General features: G+C 49.2%; 3 protein-coding genes across 4 annotated transcripts in view; all 3 read left to right on the top strand.

Moving 5' to 3' along the window:
* SOAT1 (sterol O-acyltransferase 1) overlaps positions 1-27,237 on the top strand; it is an 85,470-nt gene extending 58,233 nt beyond the window's left edge. Inside the window, exon 16 of the transcript XR_008202231.1 lies at positions 27,225-27,237. The gene's annotated coding sequence lies outside the window, so the exon portion shown is untranslated. The remainder of the gene's footprint in view (positions 1-27,224) is intronic.
* TDRD5 (tudor domain containing 5) lies at positions 300-14,267 on the top strand. Of its 2 annotated transcripts, XM_052666051.1 has the most exons (12): positions 300-1,032; positions 2,207-2,608; positions 3,287-3,411; positions 6,309-6,356; positions 6,509-6,729; positions 7,763-7,969; positions 8,437-8,503; positions 9,397-9,597; positions 10,070-10,231; positions 10,923-11,063; positions 12,876-13,089; positions 13,879-14,267. In XM_052666051.1, exons 1-12 carry the CDS (start codon positions 801-803, stop codon positions 14,079-14,081), a joined length of 2,223 nt encoding a protein of 740 aa, XP_052522011.1. In that variant the 5' UTR covers positions 300-800; the 3' UTR covers positions 14,082-14,267. The 2 variants fall into 2 exon arrangements, with proteins under 2 accessions (XP_052522011.1, XP_052522012.1); XM_052666052.1 differs by lacking the exon at positions 12,876-13,089 and having other exon boundaries at positions 301-1,032; positions 13,879-13,998.
* FAM163A (family with sequence similarity 163 member A) lies at positions 25,169-26,801 on the top strand. The gene is made up of 2 exons (XM_052666059.1): positions 25,169-25,278; positions 26,041-26,801. Exons 1-2 carry the CDS (start codon positions 25,186-25,188, stop codon positions 26,425-26,427), a joined length of 480 nt encoding a protein of 159 aa, XP_052522019.1. The 5' UTR covers positions 25,169-25,185; the 3' UTR covers positions 26,428-26,801.
* Positions 27,238-27,400: the final 163 nt, after the last annotated feature.

The raw sequence follows: 27,400 nt of genomic DNA, 5'->3' as shown, positions 1-27,400 counted from the left end.
ATACAAGCTGCGACAACCCTGTGGTCGGGCAGTGCTGAGCTCAGGGTTTCCCACTCAGCCTCTGGCAGATGTGTCATGTGGAGGAGCTGCTGGAGGGAGGGGGGAAGGCAGCCAGGGAGGTGCTGATCTCGTTTTCTTAAAAGATTCCTGTTTTATTGCAGGCTTTTGGGTTGCTCAGAGTCGGAATGTTAGAAGCAGGGGGGCAGGTGCACCAGCTTGCTGCAGTGATGAACATAGGCGAGAAAAGCTGGATGGAAGTCGGTAGGAAAACAGCTGCTTTATGACACTTTAGGCACTCCACTGCAGGCTTTCCTCTCAGACGGGACAAAAATGTGCAGGACCACCCTGACCAACGCTGGCATTTGAGTTTAAATATTGCATTCAAGAAAAGAGAACTTTTTTAACGCGTGGGTCTGACTTTTCCTGTCAGAAGGGAAGCACACCTGCTCCGCCAGGTGAAGGGCCGGTCCCACAGAGCAGGCAGGGTAGCGGGAGAGGGTAGAGGAGCTAACAGGGGCAGCGGGAGCGCCGCACGGTCGGCAGAGCGCAGTCAAGAGCAACGCGCACCTCCCCGCCTCAGCCCGAAAAGGCGGGAACGGAGCGCGCAGGCGCAGTGCGGCCTCTTGGCGTCGTGTCGGAAACGCGCTGTCGTGACTGAGGCGGCGGTGCCGAGGTGTGGTGGCAGTGTTGAGCCTGACCTGCCGCCCTGCCGGCTTTTCGTTGTGATGTGTTAAAAAGCCTTTCGCAGTCGTGGCGTGAGGTGTTTTCTGCTCGCTTTTTGTCTCTCTTAGAGCGCGGACATGTCGCAGCAGGCACAGCTGATGGAGCTGCTGAAGAAGGAGGTGAGGTCGCAGCTGCTGGCTGCCAAGGAGGGCCTCACCCCGGCCCAGCTGGAGCAGGAGTATCTGGCCATGGTCGGCAGGCCGCTGCCACTGCATGACCTGGGGTTCTGCTCCACCATGGAGATGGTGGCCAGCATGCCGGGAGTGGTCCAGATCTGCCCCATCGGCAACGGAGGGTTTCTCCTCAAAGGTGAGACCTTCCTCCTTGCAAGTAGAGAAAGATTGCCTGGAGTTACGCCTCAGGGTGAAGAGAGGTCTGTTGTAGGGTGCCCACCCAAAGGCTGGCTCTAGCTCCCTGCTGTTGCTGGTATTTCTGGTGCTTTCTGTTTTAGCTGTTTCCTGTTGTTTGGCTAAGAGTACAGAAAGGCAGTAGGTGAGGAAGGTGAGTGAAGATCAGTGCCTGCTCTAGTTTGGAGCTACTGGGGTGTGTGTGACCAGATTACCTCCAGAGACGTCTTCTACACCAGTTCTTGGTGTGATTCTGACGTCTTGTTTTTGCTTGAGTATTAGGATTGATGGTGAACTGAAGAACCGGTGTGCAAACACAGCCCTTTTTTGAGTGCTGTTGGCAGTTTCTTGTGGTTTTGTGAAACTGAAAATCACAGAATGGCTCGGGTTGGAAGGGACCTCAGGGACGATGAATCTCCAACCCCCCCACCACCCCGCCACATGCAGGGCCACCAACCTCCCCGTTTAATATTAGGCCAGCCTGCCTATGGCCCCATCCAACCTGGCCTTGAACATTTCCAGAGACAGGGCATCCATGACCTCCCTGGGCAGCTGTTCCTGCACCTCACCACTCTTAATAGGAAAGAACTTCCCTCTGATATCCAACCTAAACCTTCCCTCCCTCGACTTAAAAACCATTTCTGCTTGCCCTGCTGTTATCTACCTTTTCAAAGAGTTGAGGTGACTGTTGGATTCTTTTTTCATAGCCACTTTGAAACAAGACTCAGTTCATCAACATCTTGATGCTCTTAAGCTGTGTTAAGATTGTACTGCAATTCAAGCTGAGAGAAGCAGTGAACCATTTACTATTTTCCAACAAAACCCGCAGCAGCTGGCTTTCTTCTTGTGATGCAGTATGCACTTGGCCAGCCTTCCTTCTGTCTGGGTTTATAGGGAGGAGGGTGCAGATTAGCTGTTAAATTTGGTTCCGTCCATTTTGCAGAGGGGAAGGAAAATTGTTTGCTGTACTAAAATCCACACATGGTTTAGTAGGATTGTTTTTAGAAGAGACTTCTGTCTAAAAAGGAAAATGGGAAAAGTGGAAAGAACAGCTTTGCCTATGCAGAGCTTTGAATGGTTTACTGCTCCAGTCTTCAAATAGCTAATAAATATCTAATATTTTTTTCCTATTGTAGCTGTTGCCGATGAGACCACCAAAGATATTTCCAAACTGATTTCCAGACAGAAAACAAGTGGTAAAGCACGGAGTGTTGCTAGGAAGGGAAAGGCTGCTTTTCTCTCTCAGAATCAGTGGGATTTGCCTCCAAAGGGCAAGACTCGTGTCCTGCCAGCAGCAGTGAAGAGGGAGCTGCAAGACCTCTTGAGTTCCTCACCACTTCTGCTCTTGGATTTCAACGATGCATACTACACACGCTTTAAGCGGACGTTCCAGTACAAGCAGTATGGATTTCTCTCCATATCTGAAGTTTTCAAAAGCATGTCTGATACAATTATGGTTAAGGAGACAAAAGGAGGTTCCTTGATAACCCTGAAAAAGAGCTCCTCAAGTGAGAAAGAGCAGGAAAAGATGCCACAAGGTAAGGCATCTGTTAGCTGGAAACATGTAGGTCTTCTAAGCATTGTGGACAAGCAGATGTATTTCTGGTAGATGTTGCTGTATTTTCAGTTGCTGTAATAGTCCCTGTTCCCTTCTGATTTATCAAGAAAGGTCTGTGTGGTGCTGCAGAAGTAGTTTAAGGAGTTGTCTCAGTAGCAGAGAGCTTAACTGGGAGTTTTCTACAAGTTGCCACTGGTTTTTGGTGGCAGGTGAAAGAAGAGATGTACCTTCCAAATATAAGCTTTCTGAACCTGTGTGGAGGACTAGAAATACTAACTGTTGTAGGCAGCAGATAACAAAAGTAGAAGGATCTCTTGAATGCCCTGCTCCACAAGGCATTGGAGCCCTTCAGTGCACTTCTTGAGGTTGAAAATTTACTAATACTACTATGAAAGATTAAGCTATAATCTCACACAGAAGAGACTGTGTGTGTACTCGCTGTTCCTGTAACAGCCATGGCAGAAAACTGTGTGCAGTACCTGCAGGGTTCCTGACTTGTCTAGCTAGAATCTCTAGCAAAAGTTTGTGAACGTGGTAACTGAATGCTACAAGAGATTGGAAAAATGCAACCAGTGCTTTCATTTTTCAAGTGTTTTCTGTTTAATATGTAACTGCATCAGTCCAAGAAAGAATAATAGCCAAGTTATTGTCTTTGCAGTACTCATGGCTGAGCTGCCTCCTTTGGAACCCAGCTGTGAGACAGAGATCTTTCATCAGGCAGCAGAAGAGAAGTCAGAGCCAGTGGACGCACAAGAAGTAGGTCTGGGTGATGGCCTGAAACAAGTGAGTAGCTGGATGAGTGATCTGTAGCTTCTTCGCTTAATCCCAGATTGCAGGCTCTTTGCTTGCTTTTGTTACTGTTGAGACTGTGTTGTTGATGCACTGCTGCTTACAAAACTTTTAATACCTGTTTTAATGTTGAAGTGGCAAGACTCCAGGCTGGGATATGGCTTCATATGCCATCCTAACCTAAGTCTTTCTCTTCTCTCTTTTGGGTCATCTGATCTGTGTTAAAGACCATCCAAGGTCAGTTAACCATCATCTTGTTCTCTGATAGTTATGGTAATACTCTGTGTATTTATTTGTTATTACATCTTAGTGATCTGAAGATGAGCTCTGTGGAATTTCCTGGGCTGCTGTAGGCAGAATTAAGTGTCTTGTGCAGTCCAGTTAAGCAGTAGGCAAAGCTGGGTGATGATTCTTGTGGAGACTTTGATCCCTACAGTTTCACTTAGGTGACTAAATAATGTGCTTGGGGGGGCACAAAAAGAATTCTTTTTTTTTTTTTTTTTTTTTTTTTTTACTAAAGGAAACCAGTAAGACTTTATTCACTGTCTAAAGTGTGAGGAAGTGTGAGTGTAAAGGAACTGTGGGGGTTCCTTGTCATTCTTGTTGGACTTTGAGAGTTTTGAATTTGTTTGACAGTGTATTTCTAGAAGGAGACGGAGAGGAGCAGTTCAGAGGATCCAATAGGTTGGGGGAATTTGTCACCTCTGGTTTTTTTTTTTTTTCCTCTCTCTTTTCCTACCTTCCTTCTCTCCAGAACACCTTCCTACTGTAGTTCTCTCTGCCAAGCTTCCCAGGTGGCTGTATGCAACCTGAGGATTGGAGTGCAGGAAAAGAGTCCCAGGAGTTCTTCCTGACTTTGGTGTTTTTTGCAGTTCATTTGGAAGTCTGTGTCTGAGTTGGTGTATGGTAACTGTTGAGTCACAGCCTGAACCACTGATTGGGCACCTGGGGAAAAGACCTGCTCAGCCCTGGGAGCACAGGTGAAGGCAATTCAACTGTGCAACAGGAAGGGGTAAAGCCTGGCCATACTTCTCTTAGACCTCATTTAAGGGCTGACAGCCACTGTGCAAGGATTTCTTTCTGGGGATCTCTCCTTGGTGAAGTTCTCCCCTGCAAGCCTAGATCTTCAGAGATGAGTGAGCTGTCCTTTTTCCTTCCTTTATAATGCCTTCCTATTGCATTAGTCCCTCTATCATTACACCTCTTGTATCACCTTTCCATCATGTCAATCTTTCTGATTCTTACGGCTGGACTTCACATTCCTAAAGCAAACTCTCTGGCAGTCAGCATTGAGCTTGTAAAGAAGTCTTAGACCTGTGTGATGAAGCAGCCAGAAATTCTCCTTGAATCAAGTGCAGTCTGCCTGTTGAATCTGAAGGGCAAAAAAGAAAAAGAGGACTGTGATAACCCTGACTTCAAGTGAGGTTTTTGAGCCTTCATATCACAATGGGAATCCGGTTAAAGACTTATCCTGCTCAGGCCATTAAAGGTGTTTGTTCAACTTGTTTTCCCCATGAGACGTTAAGTTTGCTCTTCTGTTTTTGAAAAAGCCAGAAAAGGGAGGAAAGGTAGTTGGTATGTGGGATATGCAGTGAATGCTTGTTCATCAGGATGCTGCAAGGTGGAGGGGAAAGAAGAGACCTGATCCCTGCCCTGCTATAAGGTACCCCAGTATCCTGTCACAAGAAGCTAATAATGGAAGGGAAACTAATAATGTGAGGAGCACGGGCTGAGTCAATGCTCTGAGAAGGGGAGAGGTGTGTGGAGCTGCTGCTCTCAGCTCTTTTCTCACCCACAGCTGAGCCAAGGGTCATTCACACCACTGTGGCAGCTGCCTGCCTGTCTTAGGGAAAGGATTAGCTGGTCCCACAGGCTGTAACATATTGCACAGCTCACTTTTAGTGTTTCACTGTTTTCTCTTGTTATTGTTTTATTGTTTGTTTTTTTTTTAAAGCATATTCACAAGTACATGTTTCTTTTGTGATCTTACACATCTTTACTGATGTGTAAACTAGATTATAAAGATATTGTATGCCCTTAACAGGGTGATATGAACCAACTTCAGGGGAGCAAACCAGTCCCTCAGAAATGCCTCTGTTCACAGGCACTGCTTAAAGGATTTCCAGCCATGGATTTTTTTCTTTGAGCTGCTGCTCAGGCAGGCATTTCCTCAGCTGTTATTTAACTTAATGTTTCACTCAAAAAATTTTAACTCAAAAAATTCAAGAGCATTGGCCTTTGCTCTGTCTGTAGAAGGAGAGACTTATCTACTTCTTGAAAAAAAAAGTTTAGAAGAGTTAGTGTTGCAAAAAAACGTTGCTTGCAGTTGGATTAGCCAGATAAATGAAGGTGTATGTACTGGAAGGCGTTTCCCATGTGTTGCTTGGTGCATAATGCACTGTTAACTTGTAGTCTGTTCGTTATGGGTCAAAATGAAATCATTTTGACTTCTGATCTTTGGAGGAACGCTGCTCACTGCTGCAGAAGAAAGCTCTTGAGGCAGTGTGAGAGTAGCTTATGTATGGTTCCCCTCCCCAAAAAACTCTGAGCTGCACTAGCCATTCACAGACAGATCTCTCGAGTGAGAAAAGAACAGAATTTGTAGGTCTCATTTGTTTTTATCCTGGGGAAATAGCTCTAGTGTGAAAATGTCACTTGAATCACTTTCAGGTAGCTTTCCTGGTTCAATCATATACTCTTTCATGGTCACAGAGCATAGAAAATAGCATCTTTTGAGTAAAATCCAGCAAACTTTAAAAAACATTATTGTAGCAATAGCTGTTTTCCGGACAGAAGTCAGGACGTGACTCTAGCTCTTTCTCCTCATGGGAATGCATGGTATTGTTGTTACACTAGTGTTATTGACTGATTTCCTTCATTCTTCCTTTTAGGTAGAAGAGAGAATGAATGCTCCCCCCACAGAGGAAGTTCTAATCCAGGTTTGCACATCTGGTGGGATTTGCTGATATTCAGTAATTCATAGTTTCTAAACAAAGCAAACTCTTTCTTTTCTAAATGTTACTGGAGCAGTTATTCATGTATGCTTAGTGCAGGAAGAGATGTGAGTACCAACTCCCTCATCTCTTTGTAGCCTCAAGATTTGGAACAGTCCAGGCTGGATGTAATGATGGTGACTTCAGACATCCCTCCAGATGCAGTTCAGGACAGAAGACTTTGCAGTTTACCTCCACTAGAGACAAGGTGCTTGGTGGGAGTAATAGTGAATTTAATAGTCTCTCCTGGTGAGTTCTACATCCATGTCTGCAGCGCAGAAACTTCTGATAAACTGTGGGATCTCATGATTGAGATGAGGTGAGAACACTCTGTGCTGAAAGATGCTACTGCCTGTTGTGTTTGTACTGAGAGAACAGGACACCCAGCTAGTTATGATAGTTATGGTAGTTGATAGTAATGATTACAGCTAGTTTGGTAACTTGTGCTGTCAAACACGTGTTCATAGCGCTTATCATTCCTTTTGATTAGCAAGCCAAAAGTATGGTTACTATCAATTTGCAGTTGCTTGGGTGTGATCTGGACAGCTCTAAACTGTAAAAGAATAGAAAGGTTTCAGAGGGGGAATTTTTATCTTCCTTTTTGCCTCTTTTCTGTGCTATTAATGGGCTCAGTTAAAATTTTTCCTTCCGTTTCCAATGCTTGTCAAAAAGCAATGAGTAGTATGCACTTGCCATCGTGTACAAGGGCTGCTTCAAAGTAATGCTTCCTGTATGATGTCTGCTCACGATGTCAGAGGTGAATATTCTGTAATAGTGGTGTTGTGTATTGTTGTGGTTACTGTGAAAATAGGAAGCATTACTTTCAGAGCAAACAGTGTGTATTTGAAAGCAAGCAAAGCCTCATCAGTGACTGTCAGTTTCATTATGCATTTGAGATTCTCTTCCAGCACAGTTAACAGCAGTTACAGAACTGCTGTGTGTTGAGGAAGCACCTGGTGTCCATGAGGCACGTACAAGTGGAGTTACAAATTCTGCAGGCAAACACTACAGATGATGTGTAGCCAACGCTCCAGAATCTGATTTTTAATAAGTAGTGATTTAGCCAGATAATGTTAAAAGTTAATGACCAGAATGACTGTATTTAGCCTCTAAGGAATTCTCTTTTTAATTGGACCCCAGGGAGGGCATTCAAATGTTGAAATTTAGGTTTGCATTTCTTACAGTCATTTCAGTTTAAGTTCAGCAGAACGGTGATGTAAAGCATCCGTGTAAACATCTGAAAATGTTGTCACTGGGATTTGAGAAACCAGGATTCTTCTGAAATCCTATGGATTTTTGTGTTCATCTTTTGCATCTCTCCAAGCACAGTCTTTCCTTACGATGTTTTGCAGATGCTGTTATTCAAATAAACTTGTTTCTGATCGTTACGTCATGCCTGAGTCTTCAATACAGCCTGGACAGCTTTGCTGTGTGATGTTCTTGCAGTGGTGGTACCGGGTTATCATCCACCGTGTGATCAGTGACCAAGAAGTGGAGGTGTTCTACCCAGATTATGGGAATGTAGGCATTGTTCAGAAGTCTTGGCTGAGGTTCCTCAAGTAAGTAGATTACACGTGGTTGGCAGAATCACAGGATGGTTGAGGTTGGATCTCATCCTCATTTTAGATTCCACCAGCGGGTGTAAACATTCTCTTCAGTAGTCATCAGTTGAAATGGGTTGCGTTTTCGGTGTCAGAGGTACTTGTTTGCCTCTGCAATTTAATATCTTCTGTGCTTCATTCTTTGGTTCAAAAGTCATTGTTGTCTGTCCATAACTTTGTAATCATGAGGGGTTATGATAGAAAGATGCTTGGGTGAGGGAAGGCATAAGAGATCAGTTGTTAGTGCAGTTCTTTCTGTGCCTGTTCCCTGGATATTTTCCAAAGTTACTGTTGGGGTTTAATCATAAATCCACTCTTTATTCCTAAGTTGATTTTTAAAACCCAGAAGAGGAGTAAGTTCTGCTCTTCTGTCTGTTTTTGCTCTGAGTTTGCTCTAATGGCCATGACTTTGTTTTATATTGCAGATGGTGCTACTTGAAGCTGCCAGCTCAGGCCATCCCGTGTTCCTTGGCATGGGTGAAGCCTGTGGAGGTGTGTGTTCATATGCAGTTTTGTTTACTGACGTACATATAGGAGCTGTCAAGAAGAGAGAGGCTTTTTCTCAAGATAAGGACAAATATTTGGATTCATTCAGGTCCCTCTGATGTTTACAGCAGAATTGTTGCTGTTATGTTCAGTGGAATGCGACTGCTTCTCTGCAAGTGATAACCTTTTCATTGTTTCTTCTTTATGCCTATGTAGTATTCTTGCTCATATAATTTCAGAAACAGATAGCTGATAAGCAAATGAGCAAGCATTTGTTTTCCCCTCCAGTAGTTCTCCAGGGTCCTTCTAAAACACTGATAGATTCAGCCCTGTTGTAAAATTTTCTGAGACCAAGCTTTGAGTGAGTTTGGTGCAATCCAAAAAGCCAAAGCTCAGGTCAGCCTGTCCTGAGAAATCTCATGGTCAAGAAGTCTGGGAAACGTGCTCCCATGCTCTGCATTGGAAAGACTAGATCAAATTTGTGTTTTGAAAACATTCTTAAAAACTTTGCTTCTTGAGGGCCGAAGATCCACGCTGCAGTGAGGCATTAGCAGCTTTGTAAAAACTCCTGGCACTTAACTTTCATAATCTCATGGTTCCAGGAATTCGCCGCTTCCCCCTCCCCAAGGATAAGATAAAATGACTACACTTGAAAATAGGTACTGACGGTGAGGAGGTATTCCCTGTGTAACTGGCTTTGCAAACTTTGGGGTAATTTAATTTAGTTCCATTCTAGAAAGTTTGCCTGGATTTCCCCCCCCCCCTCTCCCTTCCCCCCTGCATTTTTATCCCTAGCTGCCTTGGCCTAATTGTCATCTTGATGAGTGCTCAGAAGGGAGAGTCTCAGGTGATGGATTCTGGTCTGTTATAGTAACATCATACTCTTGTTTCTTCTTGAGGACACGTGGACCAGTGAGGCGACTCTCCAGTTCCAGGAGCTGTGTTACTCTAAGGTCCTTGTGGGCATTGTGGATGAATACGTGAATGGCATTTTGCATCTCTTTCTGTGCGACACATCCTCTGAGGAAGATGTCTACATTCACTCTGTCTTGAAGGATAAGGGATATGCTGACATCTGCAAAGAGAACTTACCCTCCCAGGTCAGGAGGGAGGAATGTGGTGCTGTAAGAAAGGGCAGGGCTGGCGTCCGTTGGGTGCCTTGTAGGAAGATGCTCTCATCGTTGAAGATCAGTTATGCCATTACCAAACTGAATTACAGAAATGGTCTTGATTAGAAGCATCTTAGTTTGCCAGTGAAATATGCGGTGTGGGACAGCGTAAGCATGGTGATTGCATGCTCTGTGTAGGACAGACATCAGGATGTAAATCATGCACCAGGGAGTGGTTATGAGTTAGGCCAATTTGCATCATTGTCTGAATGTCTCAGCTCTGTTTTAGGAAGAACTGTGTGGGTCTGAAAGCTGTGAGAAAAATGCTGCTGGGATTATATATCTCAGCAGGAAGTCAAGCTTTACTGCCTGGAGCACACTTTTCTGATATTGGTGGTATTTGCAGATTAGCTTTCTTAACTGTACTGTGTATTGCTTTTTGTTGTTGTTTGCCTGTTACTAGGGATTCAAGGAATTGAATTCTTTAGCCTTGTATGTTCAACCCAGTGCAAAGCAGGAGAGTGCTGAACTGGTGGAGCCAGACCTTGGCTTGCAGCAGGATTCTGTAGGTGCAGATAATGAAGCATCAAGCTCCAGACTGGATGAGGATGAACTGTGTAATCAGGTGGGCATTTGGCTGTGACATATCTGTCATTCAATGGAATAAACTCCAGAGGTTGTTTGACATATGTTGATATATGAGTACCATGCACTTTTTCAAAGAAGTTGGAAGCAGGACCAAAAAAAGCCCAACACCATTCCCATAACATGTTTTGAGTTGAAATGAAGCGTGTCTTAACGTGACACTTGTTACAGCTCAGCTGGCATTTCCTTGTAACTGCTCTCAATGCAGGGAAATGCAGTGCATGCTCTTGACTTGGTCAGACCTTAGATTTGCCCTGTCAGCCTTGACAGCTTGCTGCTTCCCCACCACAACTCAGTTCCCACTTAAAAACAAAATGTGTGGATGCTGTTGTAGCAGATCTCTTAGCCTAGGGCACTCCTACATGGTAAAGTTCTCAGAAGGCTGTGTTAACTGGACAGTACTCTTAAAGAGTCTGATTTTAATCAAGAAACTAGTTTTATGGTGGTGGAAAGAAGTTAGGGTGGCAGCTCATTTCTTGTTCGTGCTCTTCCCTTCCCTCTGTGTTCTTCTGTCCTTTAAAGTTGCCAAAACTTCAGAAAGAACAGGGTGGAAAAATTTCATTCTGTTAATCTGTCAGAGTGATACCATCTGACTGCTCAGTAGCTTGCACTTCAGTGGATTTGTTCCAATGCCTCTTGATTTCTTCATGCTGGTCATGTCCTTGCAACAGAACCTGTATACAAAGGAGAAATGGGACAATGTGCAGCCACTTCCAGATGAAGCAAATGACTCCAAAACTACAGACCAAGACCCTGAATTCGAACAGGAGGATACAAACAAATCTTCAACTGACCTTATGGCATTGGTCAAGGTAAGGTTTGTTGTTTTTTTTTCTCAGCCACTGCTGCTGGGATGGAGTTGTTTTAAATAAAAATAGTCAATTTATCTACTATTTTTTTTTTTTTTTAATTTATTAACAATGAAACAAGGATTGGCTTTTAATATGGGCCCGGAGGTGTACATTTACCTCTTTGCTGCTGTGTTATCAGCAGCACCAGAAACACTAGTGTTTCACTGGTACGTTATGGAATAAAGTGTCAGTGTCAGCACTTCATGGATCAAATCTGGCCCTTCTTCACTCCTTGTGAGCTGACTTAAGCACTCCCCTGCAAGTATGAAACCACATGGGTATAGAAGCATAGGAATTTCCCAGCTGGATCATGGGCATGTTGTCTGCCCCTGGCTTAATCGCTTTAGAAGCTTTGGAGAAAGTGACAGGATTTTCTGTTAAGGAAGACCATGAGGTGAAAAGCTAAATCCTGCCTATAGACACCAAGGGAAGAAGTGCTCTAATCAGCTAGCTGTGACAAACAGAAGCTTTTCCTTTCTTTGTGTCATCTTGATCCCTTAGCCTCAGTAGATGTTGGTACCTGTGGTGTTGCCAGGTGGTATCCCAGCCCTTTTCCAGTTTTCATTGTTCATGCTTTCCTTCTAGTGGTGATGATCTTAATTGCGTGAATCGGGAGGAAGTGTAGATGGTGCTTTCCTTATTTCCTGCCCCTCACAGCACTGTAGGGAATACTATTTCTTTTATCTTTTCTGAACAGCTTCCTTATGACTTGCGTGCCTTCCAGCTTTTTCCAATAGTCGTAGACCCTTCCACAGTCTGCCTTTCCTCCATGAATGTTCCTTCTTTGTCTTGAAGTGGCAGTGACACTTTGAGTCCCCCAGCAAAGACAGCGTGGTTATCAGAGGGGATGATTACCTTTTAATGTTGTTTTCTTTCTTATTCTAGCACTCTAGTTTTTACTGCATGTTAGGCAGAAATTGTTAGTGGGCTGATGGTATCAAGCTGAGTAGCTGGTTAATGAGGCTCTCATGCTTGTTCTAGTTATTGCCTTGTTATCCTACCAGCATTATACTTCTATTGCCCAGCCCTGAGGTTGTCCTTGCTGCTTCAGGAGCTTCTCACAATCCCCCTGTGAGTGGCCAACCTAAACTTCTTGAATCACCTTGTGTAAAACTGTTTTGTTCTGGGCTAATCGTCTGAATGCTCTCTCACCAGAGGCTGATTCACCTCATCTGGAGATGGGTGCCTTTTTGCTGCTGCTTCAGCAGAAGAAGCCTAGAGAATGGGCACCTAATTTTTGAACAGCTACAGTTGGGCAGATGAATTGCACCGTGGCTTGCCTGTTTCACTATTCTGTCATGCTTCATGCTGAATCAGTAAATAAAAACACTGGCTTCAGTCCCATTCTTTGACTGAGATGTAGGTGGTCATCTCTGGAGCTTAAATTTAATTTGTATTTTTGATAAAAAAAAACGCAGAGGAACTTCCTCTGACTCAGTTCTCATTCCCTTGCAGAAACTCCCTCTGTCATCGCAGTCACTTGTTCTGCGTGGGGCTGCTGAGAGATGAGCCAGCTGTTAATTCTTTGCTAAGACATGCTAATTAGTATCCTGTAATAATCTGCCACTCTTTCCAGCTCACTGTGCAGGAAGAGCTGCCCTTTGGCTGGGGTTGCAAGTAGCCAGTATTTTTAAAAATTCCTGTTGCTGACATTTCAGTTCTTTATGAACTCTGAGGGAAGTCATGAAGGTCAGGGCAGCTAATGAACTGAGTGTGCACTAATCGCACCCTCTCCTGAGGGTTGATTGTTTGTTTGTTTTAATATAATTGCAGACACCTCATCCTCTTGGAGAGTCCTTAAGGCCTACTGTTTTCTTCAAGTCATTGGAAGACTACTTCTCCTTCCTCTATGTCAAGCAACCAGCAGAAATGAGCCAAAATGGCCCTAATAATGTACAGCGATTTTCCAACAAAGCCCAGTCTTGTGAAGTTCTACATGCCTCTCTTCTGCTTATGGCAGCGCCATTTATGCTGGACAACCGTAACAGTACGAATGGATTTATCAGTAAAGTTTAATGTAGAGGAAAGCTGAGCAATCTCTTACTGTCCCTTGAGACCTGCAGTCAATGTGAAAGTATCCTAGTGCTGCTTCTTTGCTAGACCTGATGGACTTGTTGGTATTTCTGTGGGATGAGCTGTGACAAAAATAAATGGCTGGATGCAATGCTTTGTTTCAACCTCTGTAAGCATAGTGAATTGAGGTGTTTTTCTCCCAGGGTTTTTGGTTTTTTTTGTGGTTCCTAGACTTTCTACACTTTTCGTGCTGAAGTTTTTGTTTTTTCCATTCCTTACATCAGGCTGTGTTCATTCCATAGTGAGCCTCTCCTTCTAGCTGTAAGGGAGAAAAGCACTTTTTTAACTTTAAAAAGTCCACGAGTTTTTTTTTCCTGTTTTCAAAATAATGAAAGAATTTACAGCCCCCATGTGCAAGTTGCCCAATTTACAAGCCAAAGTGAAGTGGCTTGCCTGAGATAGTGTATGTTTGTTTCTTGAAATAGGGCAGTTTGCTGTTTCTCTGGAGTTGAGGCCCCAATCTTCAAGATAGGATCTATTCACTTTAAGTCTTCTTTCCCACCTCTGGGGGAAATAGGGATGAGAGCTGGGGGGAGATAGAGAGAACCTCTTGGATTTCACCTTTTCCAAGTTAATTCAGTGAGTTTGCAGTGGGAAGTAGTCATGCAATCGCTTGATCAAGTACAGCAAACAGATATTGCTGTCTAAGCTGAAACTCTTAAAGAGATTCATGTGGATATTTTCCTTCTCCTTCCTTATGCAGGTGATGAGAAAATGAAGAACAAAGACCTTCCTGAGAATCTTGCACTTGTGCAGTGCAGTGCCAGAGGTCTGTGTGAGCAAGAGATGTCCTGCAAGCTCTACGTCCCTCCTACCACCTTGTCTGCGGTGTTGGCAGCTGCTGCACGCTTAGCCACTTGTCATGGCTACTTCCACTGGCTCCCAGGCCCAAGAAAGGAGCTGTAAGAAGAGGTGAGAGAAGCAGATGGAGCTGCTGAGGAAGGCTCCGTAGAGCAGTGAAATATTACTGAGCTGTCATTCTTTTAATTAAAAAGCACTTGTTTGAAAAACCTGTGTGACATCTTCTCAGACGTACCTGGTGCCTGTAGCACGTGTTTCTTTGAGTTGAGGAAAATACTCTGTTTTTCTTGTGCTGGTCTTGCTTTATTGCTCTTTAATGATTCAAAAGAACATCTCGAGTGTCACGTTGTGTTCTAACCTGAGGAGAGGAAAACTGGAAATGCATCCCTCCCTTGGTGTCTGTGTGGTTTCATCATTGTGTACAGGTGGTGGTTATGTTTTCTTCTATCTTTTTTTAACACAGTCAGTGCTCTTGCTCAGTCCTTGCCATTAGGAGAGCTGTATGCCAGCCTTATCACTATCCATCCTTGTAAACAGCCATTCCCCCTCCTGTTTATGTGCTCCCTTCAAGTATGTTATGGTTGGAAAGACCACTATGACCATCTAATCCAACCATCAGCCCATGCCTGTAGTCTGCTCTGGGCCATGTCAGTCAGTGCAGCATGTAGCTTTTGCTTGAACACCTCCAGGGACAGTGACCTCACCACCTCTCTGGGCAGCCTGTGCTGGTATCTCACTGGCTGGTGAGGGCTTCCTTTCTAGGAATGAACTGTGTGCCCAGTTGATTCCAGCCTAAGAGGTTTTCCCTGGGAAGCGCTGGTGAAAGAAAGATGACTACTTTCTTTGAATTTCACCATTTAGTTGTGATCCACATTCAAAAAGAAGGGTAAAACTGCAGAGAGCAAGAAAGAAAAATGGATGGTTGTTAGGGATCAACTGGGCAAAAAGCCAGTGAAAGGAGGTGAAAGCAGAGAAGTTGAGAGCTGCAGGAGTTCTGCATTGTGCAGCAGCTGTGTAGTCCTACAGGGAGCGTCAGAAGTTGCCTGACTTTCTGGTCCTGTGTTAAGGCCATGAGGTTGTAACAAAAGTGTTTGTCTTCTAGCATAAAAATGGATGAAACACTTGTGCTTGCTCAGAGTTGCGTGGGCAATGGAGCTGGCTAGGTTTGAGTGCTTTTTGTCTTAGTTTTTCTGCTCATTACAATCTAATAAAAGTTCTCAATTGGGAACGTTTCTGCAGAATTTTCTTTTCCCAGTTTTCCCTGATGTGACAGGGAGGTTTCTGTGCCTGGGGTAGTTGAGTTCCCATTTCTGTGGGAAAACAGTTACTGTGATGCCTTGGAATGAGAACTCAGGGAAAATTGGTTGTGTATCTCTGTGACCTGAGTAGTGGGCAGTCTGGGAGGGAATAAAAGGAAAGAAAGCATTTTGTGTCCTTTCAAACACTAAGATGGGGTCAGTTTTATTTTGATATACTGGATCCTTGTTCCCCATATAGCATGGGCTGTAACATCTGCCTGGTTTTGTAGCTGGGATTTGAGTGAGCTGAATGCTCCTGGAAGGTCTGTTTTCCTCACTTCCTCCCAAAGAGGAGGGCAACATCTGTTTTTATCTCCTAAAGATCTACTTCTGTGGCAGCTCCTCTCCTGTGGAGGAGGAATGGCATCTATGAGGGAAGGATAGGAATGCTGAACTTTTGGGCTGCGCAAAAAAAAAAAAAAATTGCTTGGTAGCTTTCTGCCCTATTGGAAAAAGTGCAGGTGGGTATCATGGGGTGCCCTGGTTTGTCCAGAGTCACTGGGACTTGAATGGCCATGTGGGGACTGTCTCCCAGGACAGCTCAGTCAAAGGCAAAGCCCCTGAACTCAGTTCTGGGAGTTGTCCTCGAGCCAAGCTACCTGGAGCAGCTGCTTATAGACAGCGTCCTGCTGCTTTTGGTAGCTCTTCAGCACTTCTTTCAAGCCCTGTGATTCCTCCTGTCTTTTCTGCATTGAGTTTATTTAGTGGTGAGGTTCCCTGGGTCAGGGACTGTGATGCTACCTTAATCGAGTCTCAGAGATTCTTGAGAATTTTGATCTCTTAAATCACCCAGAAAGCTCTTCCTCCTGCCTGCTGATTGCCTTCTCCATAGCCCCATCCCTAACAGCAGGTTTCACTGCTGTATCAGCTGCATGCTAAGTTGTTTTTGGATGCTGTCACTGCATTCCCATTCCCACCTTACAAGTGTGTGAATGGTCCAGAGCAGAACAACCTGTTTTCTGGGCTGTTTTCTGGTAGAGAACACCAGAAATTGTGAGTGTCAGGTGCAGAAGGAGATGGACTCTGGAGGTAGGCTGGCTCGTGCAGCCCAGACCTACTTTGGCAGAGATGCTGTGTGTTTTCTGGTTACCTGGTCCAAAATAAATGCTTTCTAAATGGACCAAAATCACAAGTCACCACCCCGAAGCCCTTTGGCTCAGAGCCTTACCCCCAGAAAGAGGGAAGGATGTGGATAGTTCTGAGCAGCTTAGGGAAATGGTGACAGGATTGAGGTGCTGGTGAAACAGGCAGCTGGCTGTGCTGCTGGTGTGGGCTGACGCTGCTCTGTAGTGACATCCTTCACTGCTGATGGTGGTTTTTGGGGATGCTGGCGGTCCTGGCAGCCTTCTCTTATTCCTCAGTGCCCCACGTGTGGATGTGGAGAGCAGAGTTGTCTGTTAGGGTGCTGGGTGTGTAGTGCTGATACGAGGCCGGGGTGGGATGTCCTGAAACACAGAAAGGTAAAAGTAGATGCAGCTTGGCTGTCTCGGCCGTGTGTTTGCAGACCGCTCGTGCAGAGGAGCGCGCAGTACCTTGGCACGGCTCTGCTGGCTGTCTCAGCGTCCCCAGCTCTACTGGGTCGCTGCTAGGTGGCGGCCGAGGCACAGCTCTGCTCTCTTCAGCCTGAAACTGCTCCTCTAGGGGGATCCCGGAGGGAAGGAGCTGCTGGAAAGACTCTACCAGGGTGGGAAACATCCCTGTGCTTCTCAGCAACCCCTGAATCGCACAGGAACAGCTCACAGGGAGGGGCTGACCAGGGCAGCTGCATCTTATGGAGTCATGAAGATGGGAAAAGAGCTCTAAGATCCCCAAGTCCAACCCCATCCTATTCCCACCACTGACCACATCCTTCAGTGCACTGTTATTGAACACCCCCAGGGCGCACTACCTCCATGGACAGGCTGTGCCAATGCACCACTGCTCTTTTGAGCAGAAGTTTTTCCCAATATTCACCCTAGACCCTCGGGTTCAGCTTCAAGGCCATCACCTCTCATCTCCTCCAGCTCGCCAAGCAGCAGGGGGATGAAGCTGTTTTGGGGAGCTGCTGGCTGGATCCTGCCTGTTCTCATCTCACAGGACTGTAATTGGGGATAGGAGGTGCATTTGGGATCTCAGGAATGGGAGACAGACACTGCTGATGGGAACAGGCAAACCCAAGGGGGAAGCCAGCAAGCATTACACAGCATTGAGGCTTCCCCCATAGCTTAGGAGCTCCTTCAACTGCTGGGATGTGATTGGGAGCACGTTCCGGGCCACAAGCACTGCATGTGGGATGACATGTGACTGGTGGGATCGTGGAGGTTGTGCCTGCCATGCTGCTGCTGCTTGCTATGTGAGTACTGCTCCTGCTGCAATATCAGCAGATATCTAAAAACCCAAACAACCCTGCTCCTGGGGCTGCTCCCCTGCTCCTGGAGGCCTTGGCTGATCTTTCCAGTACAGCTCAGGTCATGTTTCTCATTCCCAGCAGGTCTCTGGCTGTACATTTATTGCTTAAGAAGGTGGAAAAAGAGAGATCGTTGCTTCAGGGACTGAAGTGTGATGCTGCACCTGCATCCCTGCTCCCTGGGTGTGGGGTGAACCTGGGCAAGCTGCAAAGCTTGAAGGAAGCTGAGCAATTTCTTTGTAACAGTGATTATTGACCGGGAGCCCCTGGGGTACAGGACCAAAGTGTTCAAAGCAAATGAAAAATGGAAAGGCAGTACAGCCCTGCAGCTCTCCTTGAAAGCCAGGGTTAGCAGAGTGCTGGTGAGGTGTGCGTGCCCCAGGGACGTGCTAATGGACTTGGACAACGCGTGGAGCTGTGGTATGGGGGAGTCATCTGGGGTGGTGGGTTGGGGTGATGGAAATATGGGGGTTCCTGGCTGAGACTCCAGGAGTGGGGCTGCACCCCAAAACCTGGACCTGGGGGGTACCGGGGTGGCTCTGCTATTTCAGAGAGCTGAAGTATTCCAGCTCTGCTTCCTCCATCTGCTTTCCTGTGTGCCTTTGGGTTGCCCTACGCTTCACAAAGCGGAGCTGATCCAGCAAGTCAGCTTGGCTTTAAAAAAATGAAATGCTCCTAACACCAAAACCATTCTCTTTTTTTATTTTTAGGTGGTGGTGTCTTTTTTTTTCCCAGTGAAAATGGAATCGTTGCATGGTTTAGGGAAGGTAAAGCTGCACTCAAGGCTGCTTCACATTGCTTCACTTGACCCGTGAGTAAGTGCTTTTCTTTCCTCTGACCTGGAAGGATTTATTTTTCTTTCCATTTAGCAAGAAAAAGGGAAAAAAGCACGTTCACAACACAGGTCACTGCAGAATGAGGTCTTGAGCCAGAACTGCCTTTTCAGCCCCTTTGCCAGAACCCATCAGTGCTTCCCTTCCCCAGCATGTGCACTGTCTGCAGGGCTCCCTGTGCTCAGAGGCAAACTGGAACTCTTTGCCCCTATTAGCTGGTGCTGAGCAGCTGCAGGGGTGGCTTTGGGATGAGCAGGGTATGGGCAATGCTGAGGAGCTGATGGCTTTTTGAAGGTTACCAAGCAGAATGAGTGAACTGCACTGCTTCTGCTGAAGCATTACAAGTTGTTTGGGGTCATTCTTGTGCTGAGATGTTCCTACCACAGGGGCATGGAAGACTTGGAGCAGAGCTGCTGGGGGAGATGTGGGTTCAGTTGGTGCGGGGCTGTGCTGTGGGGCTCAGTGCTTGGTGGTGGGGCTCTGGGCACTGCACCCTGAGGACATATGGTCTCTGGGTGTCCTGCTGAGCACCTGTTTGCACCCAGGTGGGTCTTCCTGGCTCTGCTGAGCCATGCCCAGCAGCCTGGGTGTTCTCTGCCATTCCTGCTCCCAGCAGTGAGGAAGAGGAGGGGTTCCTGTGGGTGCTGCGCAGTGCTGGAGCTGCTCCCCAGGGCAGCAGCCTGTGTGCATGCATGCGCGCTCCCCTCCCAGTACCCTGCTGCCAGGAGCTCTCCTTTCTGGTTCAGCTCTTTAAAGCAGGAGCTGATTGCAGAGGGGTTGCGAACTCACCCGTGCTTTTAATCCTACTGCTGTCAAACTCCATTAGGAGGTTCAACATCATCTCACTACCTCTGGGGCCGGATCGTCTCTTGCCCAGCCTGAAATGAGGCCAAGGCTGGGCTCTGTGGGGCGGGCAGGGCCTGCAGTGGAGGGGTCTGAGCTGCATTGGAGGCTCTCAGCTGTGCACTGGGCTCAGGGTTGGGGTTGGGGTCACGTTGGCACCTCCACATCCCCTCTTTGTTGGCCCCCAGTGCAGCACCGCTGGTCCCTGCTAGACCAGTGCGAGCTCCTGTAAGGTACAGCCGTGCCGTGTGCGTGGCTCCCCACTCACTGTGTGCCCCAGTCCATGTGCTTTGGCAGGTGGGATGACCTGCAACAGCAGCTGTCAGCCCCATGGGGTGGTTTCTTTGGGAGGCAGTGAACCCGGTATGGCTCAACCCCAGCAGAATCCCCTGTGTATCCCACTGTCTATGGCACCGTACCGGCACTGGGAGGGGACAGCAGGAAGAGAGGGCAGAGAGGATGAACCACAGGGTAGTGGGAGGGGGTCATAAAGAGGGAGGGTCATAGAGAGGGGATCATGGCTCTGCACTGCCGCATTGAGCTGCGCTTCCTTCCTGCACCGGAAAGAAGCTGCTAGGCTTCATCAAATATTGAGGCTGAGGACTCGTGAAGGCTGGAAGCAGTACTTTTCCTGGTGCGGGGGGTGTGGGAGGGGAAATCCTTCTTGGGCTGAAAGTAAATGTGTTTGTTTTTGTTTTTGTTTTTTTTTGTAAATTTCTTGAGGTTTTTGCTTTTTTTTTTTCCCAGCCGTCCCCAGGAGGAGAGGACACACGGGGCTCCTGGGCTGGGGCTGTGTGCTGCTGAAGTGTTGCCATCGCCTGGGAGGGAATATACAGCCTCGGGTTGTACAGCACGCAGGGGCTGTCTTCAACATCAATCTCTATTTGGGCAGGAGGTGGCATTGCTGTCACCTAGCAGCACTGCTCCATGCTCCTGAGCACCCCTGGGTGTGTCAGGATGTGTGCAGAGCAGAGAGGTGCCTGTGTGCACAAGTGTCCCAGCAAACACATGGCTGAAGAGCTGATGCTGGGAGTGGAGTCCGAGCTTTAATTTTTGCCAGAGAGCTCAGGCAGGACCGGAAACGTTTTCTGGCTTCAGTTTAAAACTTTTCAGCAAATTCTCTTGCAGAAGCAGGCAGAGGGGATCCTACACCACTCATACGAGTTGGGTTGCAATGTCTGCATGCTGTAAGGGCTGACTGCACTGGAGTCCTGGGATGTCTGAGGATGAAGGGGAGTGAGATTTCCTCCAAACCCAAACTGAAATTAATAGGAAGCATGCTCAGCTTGTGCAGTGCACTGGGTCATGCTACTGCCGCCGACCCTAAAACATGCTGGTGGGACTCCCCCACCCACGTGCTTCATATAAAACTCCACGGATTGGAAAGCACAGCGCTGTTCCCCACCTCCTCCTCTGTTCCCAGAGGAACTCCTTCCCAGGGACTGACATGGAAAAAAAGAGCGCTGACCCTGTTGCCATCCGAGCAACCGTTTCCTTCCCTGCGGCCCCGTGGCCAAGGCAGCGCTGTGGGACGGGTGATGGAGACGAATGGCACCGCTCCAGAGCTTCTCCACGGCGGGGACACCCCGAGGTTGGGGCCGGGGGCGGTGCGGGGCTGGGGGCGGCTCCACGCAACCGGGCAAACTCCTCCCCGCTGCCTCCACCCCCGGGCGGACACTCGGCGCCTCCCGGGCTTCGGTGCGCGCTCCTCTGCCTCTTCTCCTCCTCCTCCTCCTTCTCCTCCTCCTGCCCGCGCCCGGCGGCGCTGCTCTGCTCCGATCCCGCTGTGTGCCGGCTTCCAGGTAAGGGTCAAGGATTTGGGATAAAGGGTCTGGGATAGGGGATAGGGGAAAAAGGATTGGGATGAAGCGCTTGGAACTTTCCACCCCCCCCCGACCCCCGGGCAGGGGATGCTCTACGAAGGGCTCTGGAACCACAGGACCCCAGTTCATCTCTTTGGGATCGCACTGCCCAACTTTGCGATGTTGACTCTTTGGGGTGTGGATGGTGCCTGGCCCCTTTGTTTATCCCTGAGGATCTCTGGTTTGTCTCTGGCTGAGCTTCAGTAATTGAAGGAGACCCGTGCTTGAGTTATGGGTCTGTCGTTTGTTGTCTCCTAAGGTTATCCTGGAGGGTTTGGTTCCCCACAAAAGGACATGTGAAAGCACCTAGCATTTCCAGCCAGCTTTCGTTGTGTGCTACTGATTGCCTCTACAGTGGAGAGGGTTTCTGATAGGCCATGGAATATTCCACCCCATGAAGTGTTGTGTTGTGGGGGCTTCTCTTCCTCTTCCCCAGGCTGGTCCTCGTGCATCCAAGGTGTGGAGCTGCTGTGTGATGCTGTTTGTTTTGCCTTTGGGCTGCTCGTTCGCATCTAGCATCATTGCCAGTGGGGTCCTGTGGACTCAGAGCTGGGCTTGGGGGGAAAATTCTCCATCCCAGAGGGCTTCACTTGTTGAGCAGCTATCCAAGAAGAGATGAAAGAACCACAGAATCATAGCATTGTTTGAATTGGACTGTGCTTCTACGAAGATGCCATTCCCAGTGGGGAATGATCCCACTCTACTGGGACACGGGATGTGCTCCCACACCTCTCCACAGTGCTGCGTTTCAGCCCCATTGTTCCACTCTGCAATCCCAGGTGGAGCAACCTATGGCCATTGCACATGGAGTGGTTTGGGTAGACTCACCTGGGTTTTGGGTGCTGGGCATGGTGCTGTCAGAAGGGACAGCTGAATACTTCATGGCCAAAGTGCTGCCGTGGGATTGGATCTGGGGACCCAGCTGCTCTGCTTTGGTGTGATCGTCCCCAAACCTTGCCTGGAAGGTGGTGTTTGGAACGGCCAAGTGTGGTAGAGGCCTTTCCAGAAATGGAGAAGCTTCTCCAGCTTGAGCAGCACTGCTGAGCTTGGCCATGGGCAGAATCAGCTCTACAAGCACTGCTCCTTTGTGGGTCTGCTAGGGCTGCACCCAAAACCAGCAGCAAAGCATTAGCGAGGTCGGAGCGCTCCCTGCTCTGCTGCCTCTTTCCCTCTGCAGCCGCGTCACCCCACACTGCATCCCAGCGAGGTGAAATATTCATCGGGGCTCTGCTACCCGTGTTCTACTGAAAGCACATTTCATGCTTCATTTGCTGGTGAGGCTGAGAGGCTTCGTGATGTGATTCCCCTGTGACGGCCCTGAAAAGCGACCGTGGATAGGACTGGTGGAGTCTCCCTTAAAGAGAGCGAGGGGAGAGGTCAGAGGGCCTTGATGCTGCAGAATGGAGGCCCTGTTGTGATGCTGATGCTCTGGCAATAGGTATCCAGCTTCCGGCTTCCCCCCTGAAGCTCAGCATCCCCCATGAGGAATAGAAGGAAGCTCGGACCCGATGCTGCTCTGGGGTTTTGGGCTCCCGTTGCTCTGGGGATGGCAGCGTCGCTCTGTCTGCCCCGCGCTTTTGGGGAGGGGATGGTGCCCAGCTGCTTGGCTGTAGTACTGCTGCACGTGGGAGGCTGCTTCCCTGTATTGCTGGGGGAATGCAATTAGACCTTAATGAGTCATTACAACAAACCTCTGTTTATGCTCCCAGCAAAGATGCTGGGGGCTGCTGACAGCGGGCAGCAGTGCTTGCATCATGCACAGGGAGAGGCTGTGCGCCCTTTGCAGCCCCTTCTCCATGCAGAAGGGCCACGGGCGTTACAGTGGGTTTATAATTGCTGCCAGCCCTTGGAGTGCTTCTGGAGGGTGGCAGCAGTCAGAGAGTTACCTGCTGCCTGCTGCAGCCCTGGCCTGGGCTGCTGGTTCTTTCCAGATGGTGGCTTATGGATGTGGTGCCCTCTTCTAATCTGTGCCCCAGGTGAGTGGGCAGAGGTCCCACACGTCCATGAGCTCCCTGCTCAAAGGCTTTGCCCCACAGCCCCCTCTTCCCTTGCCCTACCCAACTGTGCAATGCTCCATTTTGTTACCCCTGAACAATCTTTGCTAATTGAATCCCGCTGGCTCCCTGGCACGTTTTAGGGCAGGAAAGTGCCTGGGAACATTTGGAACATCCCTGTTCCCCAGCCACTTTGCCCTGTAGGATGCACACTGGTTGTTCTGGCTCAGAGGGTGAGAAATAAACCTGGGCTGAGCTTCCTTTGGTGGAAGTGGTGAGAAAGGTGGATGGGAGCTGAGATCACAAGGGGATGGAATGTGCCTGCAGACATTGCACACAGGTCCCCGTCCCCCTGCACTCCAATGCTCTGGTGCTGGAGATCAGTTTGGCTTTGCTTTGTTGAAGCCTTCTAAGCTTTTCCTGCTCTATGTTTTTTTATGTTGCTCATTTCTTCTGGTATTTGCAGTTGATCCATTCACCCGTCTGCTGCGTGTTCTCAGGAATTGTTCCCTTCCCACCAAAACTCTGGGACGTTTGGGAACTGCCCAGCCCCAGCAGACACCGGTGGGTCCCCACAGCTGCTTCCCATCCCTGTGCCCATCACATCCCTCCCATGAGGCCACGCAGGGCGGCCCCAATGGGACAGGGAGAAGTACTGGGGTCTCTTCTATCAGGGTTATCTTTGGGCTCCCACCCACTGCTGCGGCCCCTCAGGGTGCTCAGCCCACCCCTGCTCTGTTCTGTTCCAATTAGGCCCTGTGAGAGGATGGATGCTGGTGAGGCCACGGCTGCTAATTCACCAGGCAGACAGCTCATTGAATTAGCCCAGGCTGCAGAGCGGGGCTGAGCCACCCGCACACAGCCCCACGTCTGTCCGTCTGCCCCACATGGGGCCGATCCGCTGCTGCTGCTGTGCGGGAGCAGGGATGGGTGTGCGACAAAACGGACTGGGGCTGAACAGACAGGAGAAGCACGCATTGACCCACACCAGCAAAGGGAATGTGCTGCCCTGCTCGCTGTGCGCGTCCGGCACGGACGTCATTGAAGGGAAATAAATATAGCAGCCGCTCGCTCCAGAGCCGCTGCTCAGGCTGTAAGTTTGTGCTGCCGCACGGCATCAATTAAAGAAAATGGATCTCTGCGCCAAGCAGCCCCACGCCTGCCCGCAGGGTCAGCCTGCTCCGTCCCCACTGGGGACAGTGGGATGGCAAGGGGCAGGGAGGGCCCCAAGGGTGCAGACAGATGTGTCCTCGTCCCTCTCCAAGAAGTGGAGGCTCTGGGGGTGTCCCCGAGCCATCCAGGGTGCGGTGTGGCTGTCATGGAGCGTGCTGTCCCTATTGTTAGCTCCGTGCGGGCGTGCTGATGGATGGCCCTATCAGCTGGCTGGTGGGCATTTCGATTTCTGGAGTTTTTGTCATTTTTTTCCCCTGTTTTATGTGTGAGAGTGGCTTGAGAAAGGAAGTAAATCCAAACCATCCTTCTGGCTTTGCACTGTGCCTTTCTGAGTGCTGGAAATCAACGTGTGGCTGCTGGCAAACCACGCTGGGATGAGTTTTTGGGGCTTTTCCTGCAGCTCGGGCGGAGGAGCAGGTTGGCAGCTGTGATCTGGAAGCTGCCACCTCCCCGCATCAATTAGGGTCGTGTGGCTGAAGGGTAATCAGATCTGCTCAGCTGCAAGCTGCCAGCGCTTGGGTCCTATCAATTAGCGGCTCACAGAGGGCTGCTGATGGGACACGATGGCAATGGGGATGGCAGGCATAGGGCTGAGCTGATGGCTTCTTTCCTCCTTGTCCCTGCTCCCAGTGCCTCAGGCATCTCCCCAGGGCCATGCAGAGCTGCCAGCCCCCCCCAGCCGTCCCAGGGCCGGCGTGACCGCCAGCGGCCACCGCATCCCTGGTAAGTGCTAATGGGGAACGTGGGGTGGGAACGGTGATGCTTTGGTGGTGACTGTCCCCATGTTCTGCTTTTCAGAGTTTGATGGAGAATCGGTCGGATGACAGCGGGAACTGTTGTCATCACCGGGGGAATCCTAGCGACAGTGATCCTACTGTGCATCATTGCTGTGCTCTGCTACTGTAGGCTACAGGTGAGTGTGGGGACATCCATTGCGCCAGGGTGCAGGATGGGCTGGGGGGCTTTGTGCCCGTGCTGGGCAGGGTGAGGCTGCCCGACTGCCTCCCAAGGGAATCTGAGGAGCTGCAGTGCTTGCTCACTTAGGTGTAGGCTTGGCTGGATTTGCAATACCAGATGAAGAGCTTTTGGGTTGGTTTTTGGTTTTTTTCTTCCTATAAATTAGACGAGGAAGCTTTCAAAGTCGGCTGGCTACAACCTCTTTAAAAGTTAATGCTGAGTCTGTGCCATGCAGCAACGTGCTGGAAAGCACAGAGGCTACAGGGAGGGTGGCATCCCCAAATCCCTTCCCCATGCAGATCTCACTGTGAAAGGAGGAGACACATTCCCCTGCTGCCCCTCACCTGCTCCTGGCTGGGTCTCACCCTGCTGCCCTCATATCCCAGCCTGGTGGAGCCAAGCAGGCAGCTCCAGCAGTGGGGAACTCCAGCAGCTCCTGCCATGGGGCTGAGAAACTGCCCCACTCCTGCTCCAGCGCTTTTCTCACTTCTTTAATTTATATTAATTTGTTAGTAGAGTTAGTAGTAGCTGGAACTGGAATTATAGAATCACAGAGTCATGAAGATTGAGGAGGACTACTGAGATCACCAAGTCCGAGCCCAACCCATTCCCACCACTTACCGTGTCTGTCCCACAGTGCCACATCTACCCTTAGGTTATGTGTCCCACGTGGTGCCTGGGGCTGCCCCGTGCTCACCTACCCCATCCCTCTCTGCAGTACTACTGCTGCAAGAAAGATGACCCCAATGAAGAAGAGGAGGAGGAGGAGGAGGAAGAGGAAGAATCCGACCTTCCTGCGCACTCACACCCCGGCACATGCAACGCCTGCAGCTCCCGCATGGCGGACGGGCAGGGCAGTCCCACGCCCATCCCCGAGCTCAACCAGCACGGGGCCCACCCCCACTGCCCCACCTGCTCCCCGTACGGCTCCCCGTTCTACATACGGACCCCCAACATGGTGCGCAATGGGGGTGAGCGCGTGGCCTACGCGCCCGCCTGCTACCCTGAGATGGGGCCACCCGTTGGCCTGCAGGGCTTCCCGCTGAGCCGGCACAGCTTCCGCGAGGGCTTCCCCCCGTCCAGGGCCATCAGCACAGAGGTGTGACCCCCACCACGCACCCCGCTCGAGGGATGGGGCTGTCAGCTCACAGATAGTGGGGGTCGTGCAGGGAGAGCCCGAGGGCAGCGTGGCCCTCCTGATGGAGGGGAGTGGCGGAGCCTCACGGGTCACTGTGGAGGAGGTTATCCAGACTGTGACCTCTGCACCTACAAGTGTAATTATTACTCTATCTCCTGAAGGAACTTGTCTAATGAGGGCTATGTACAGTACAAACTAACTTCATTGCTCCCCAGAGCGGCGCCTTTGGTGTTCTCCAGCTGGGGCTGCGCCCACGTCCCCTGCACGCGGGATGGGGATGGGAAGCACAGTGCAGTGGGAATGGGGGCCTGGGGCCGTCCTGCTCCGCCTGGCCGCAGCACCGCTGTGCTGGGGACTGACACAGGGCTCGGCTTCGCCCACTGCAGCCTGTGTTGCAGTTGTAGGAGAGGATCTGGATCACTGCGAGGGGACATGAAGACCGTTCACCCGTGGCAGTGAGCACAGGCAGGTCTCTCTGTGGCCAAAGCCCCCACTTTGACTGCTCACAAGCTTTCTTAGGAGCGATTTTAACTTGGGCCCATAAGTGACCGAGGTTTTGCTTACAAGAATTGTACTGCCAGATGACTGCAGTGTGGTCACCTCAAAGCCCTGCCCAGACCCCATCCAGAAGGATGCTGGTTTAGAATCGCTTTGGCTTGCAGCAGCAGAGCCCACCAGCTTGCGTCCCCTCCTTTGTGAGGAGCTCCAATGGAGCACAATTTCCCCCTTCACTTTGGGAAGAAGACCCGAGCCAGACCCAGCAGTTGTGTGGCTGTGACAGCTCAGCCAACAGCTCCATCTGCGGAATGAAGATGGGAAAGTTCCTTCCTCCTCCACAAATCCAATTAGGTGAAAAATGACCAAAAGGACATCTCCATCGTCCACGGACACTTCCATAGCAACAGCGCAGCACTGCTCCCCGCTTGCAGCAGGGAGGAGG

The sequence above is a fragment of the Tympanuchus pallidicinctus genome, unplaced genomic scaffold, assembly GCF_026119805.1.
Source record: "Tympanuchus pallidicinctus isolate F22 unplaced genomic scaffold, pur_lepc_1.0 scaffold7, whole genome shotgun sequence".
NCBI classification, from domain to species: Eukaryota; Metazoa; Chordata; class Aves; order Galliformes; family Phasianidae; genus Tympanuchus; species Tympanuchus pallidicinctus.
The sequence above is the reverse complement of the archived record's forward strand: the minus strand, read 5'-3'. Positions and strand labels throughout refer to the sequence as shown.

Coding starts and splice junctions, on each gene's coding strand:
- FAM163A (XM_052666059.1), top strand. CDS start 25,186: ATGACAGCGGGAACTGTTGTCATCACCGGGGGAATCCTAGCGACAGTG. Junction 25,279..26,040: donor TCTGCTACTGTAGGCTACAG/GTGAGTGTGGGG, acceptor CCCTCTCTGCAG/TACTACTGCTGCAAGAAAGA.
- TDRD5 (XM_052666051.1), top strand. CDS start 801: ATGTCGCAGCAGGCACAGCTGATGGAGCTGCTGAAGAAGGAGGTGAGG. Junction 3,412..6,308: donor TGGGTGATGGCCTGAAACAA/GTGAGTAGCTGG, acceptor TCTTCCTTTTAG/GTAGAAGAGAGAATGAATGC. Junction 8,504..9,396: donor CATGGGTGAAGCCTGTGGAG/GTGTGTGTTCAT, acceptor TTTCTTCTTGAG/GACACGTGGACCAGTGAGGC.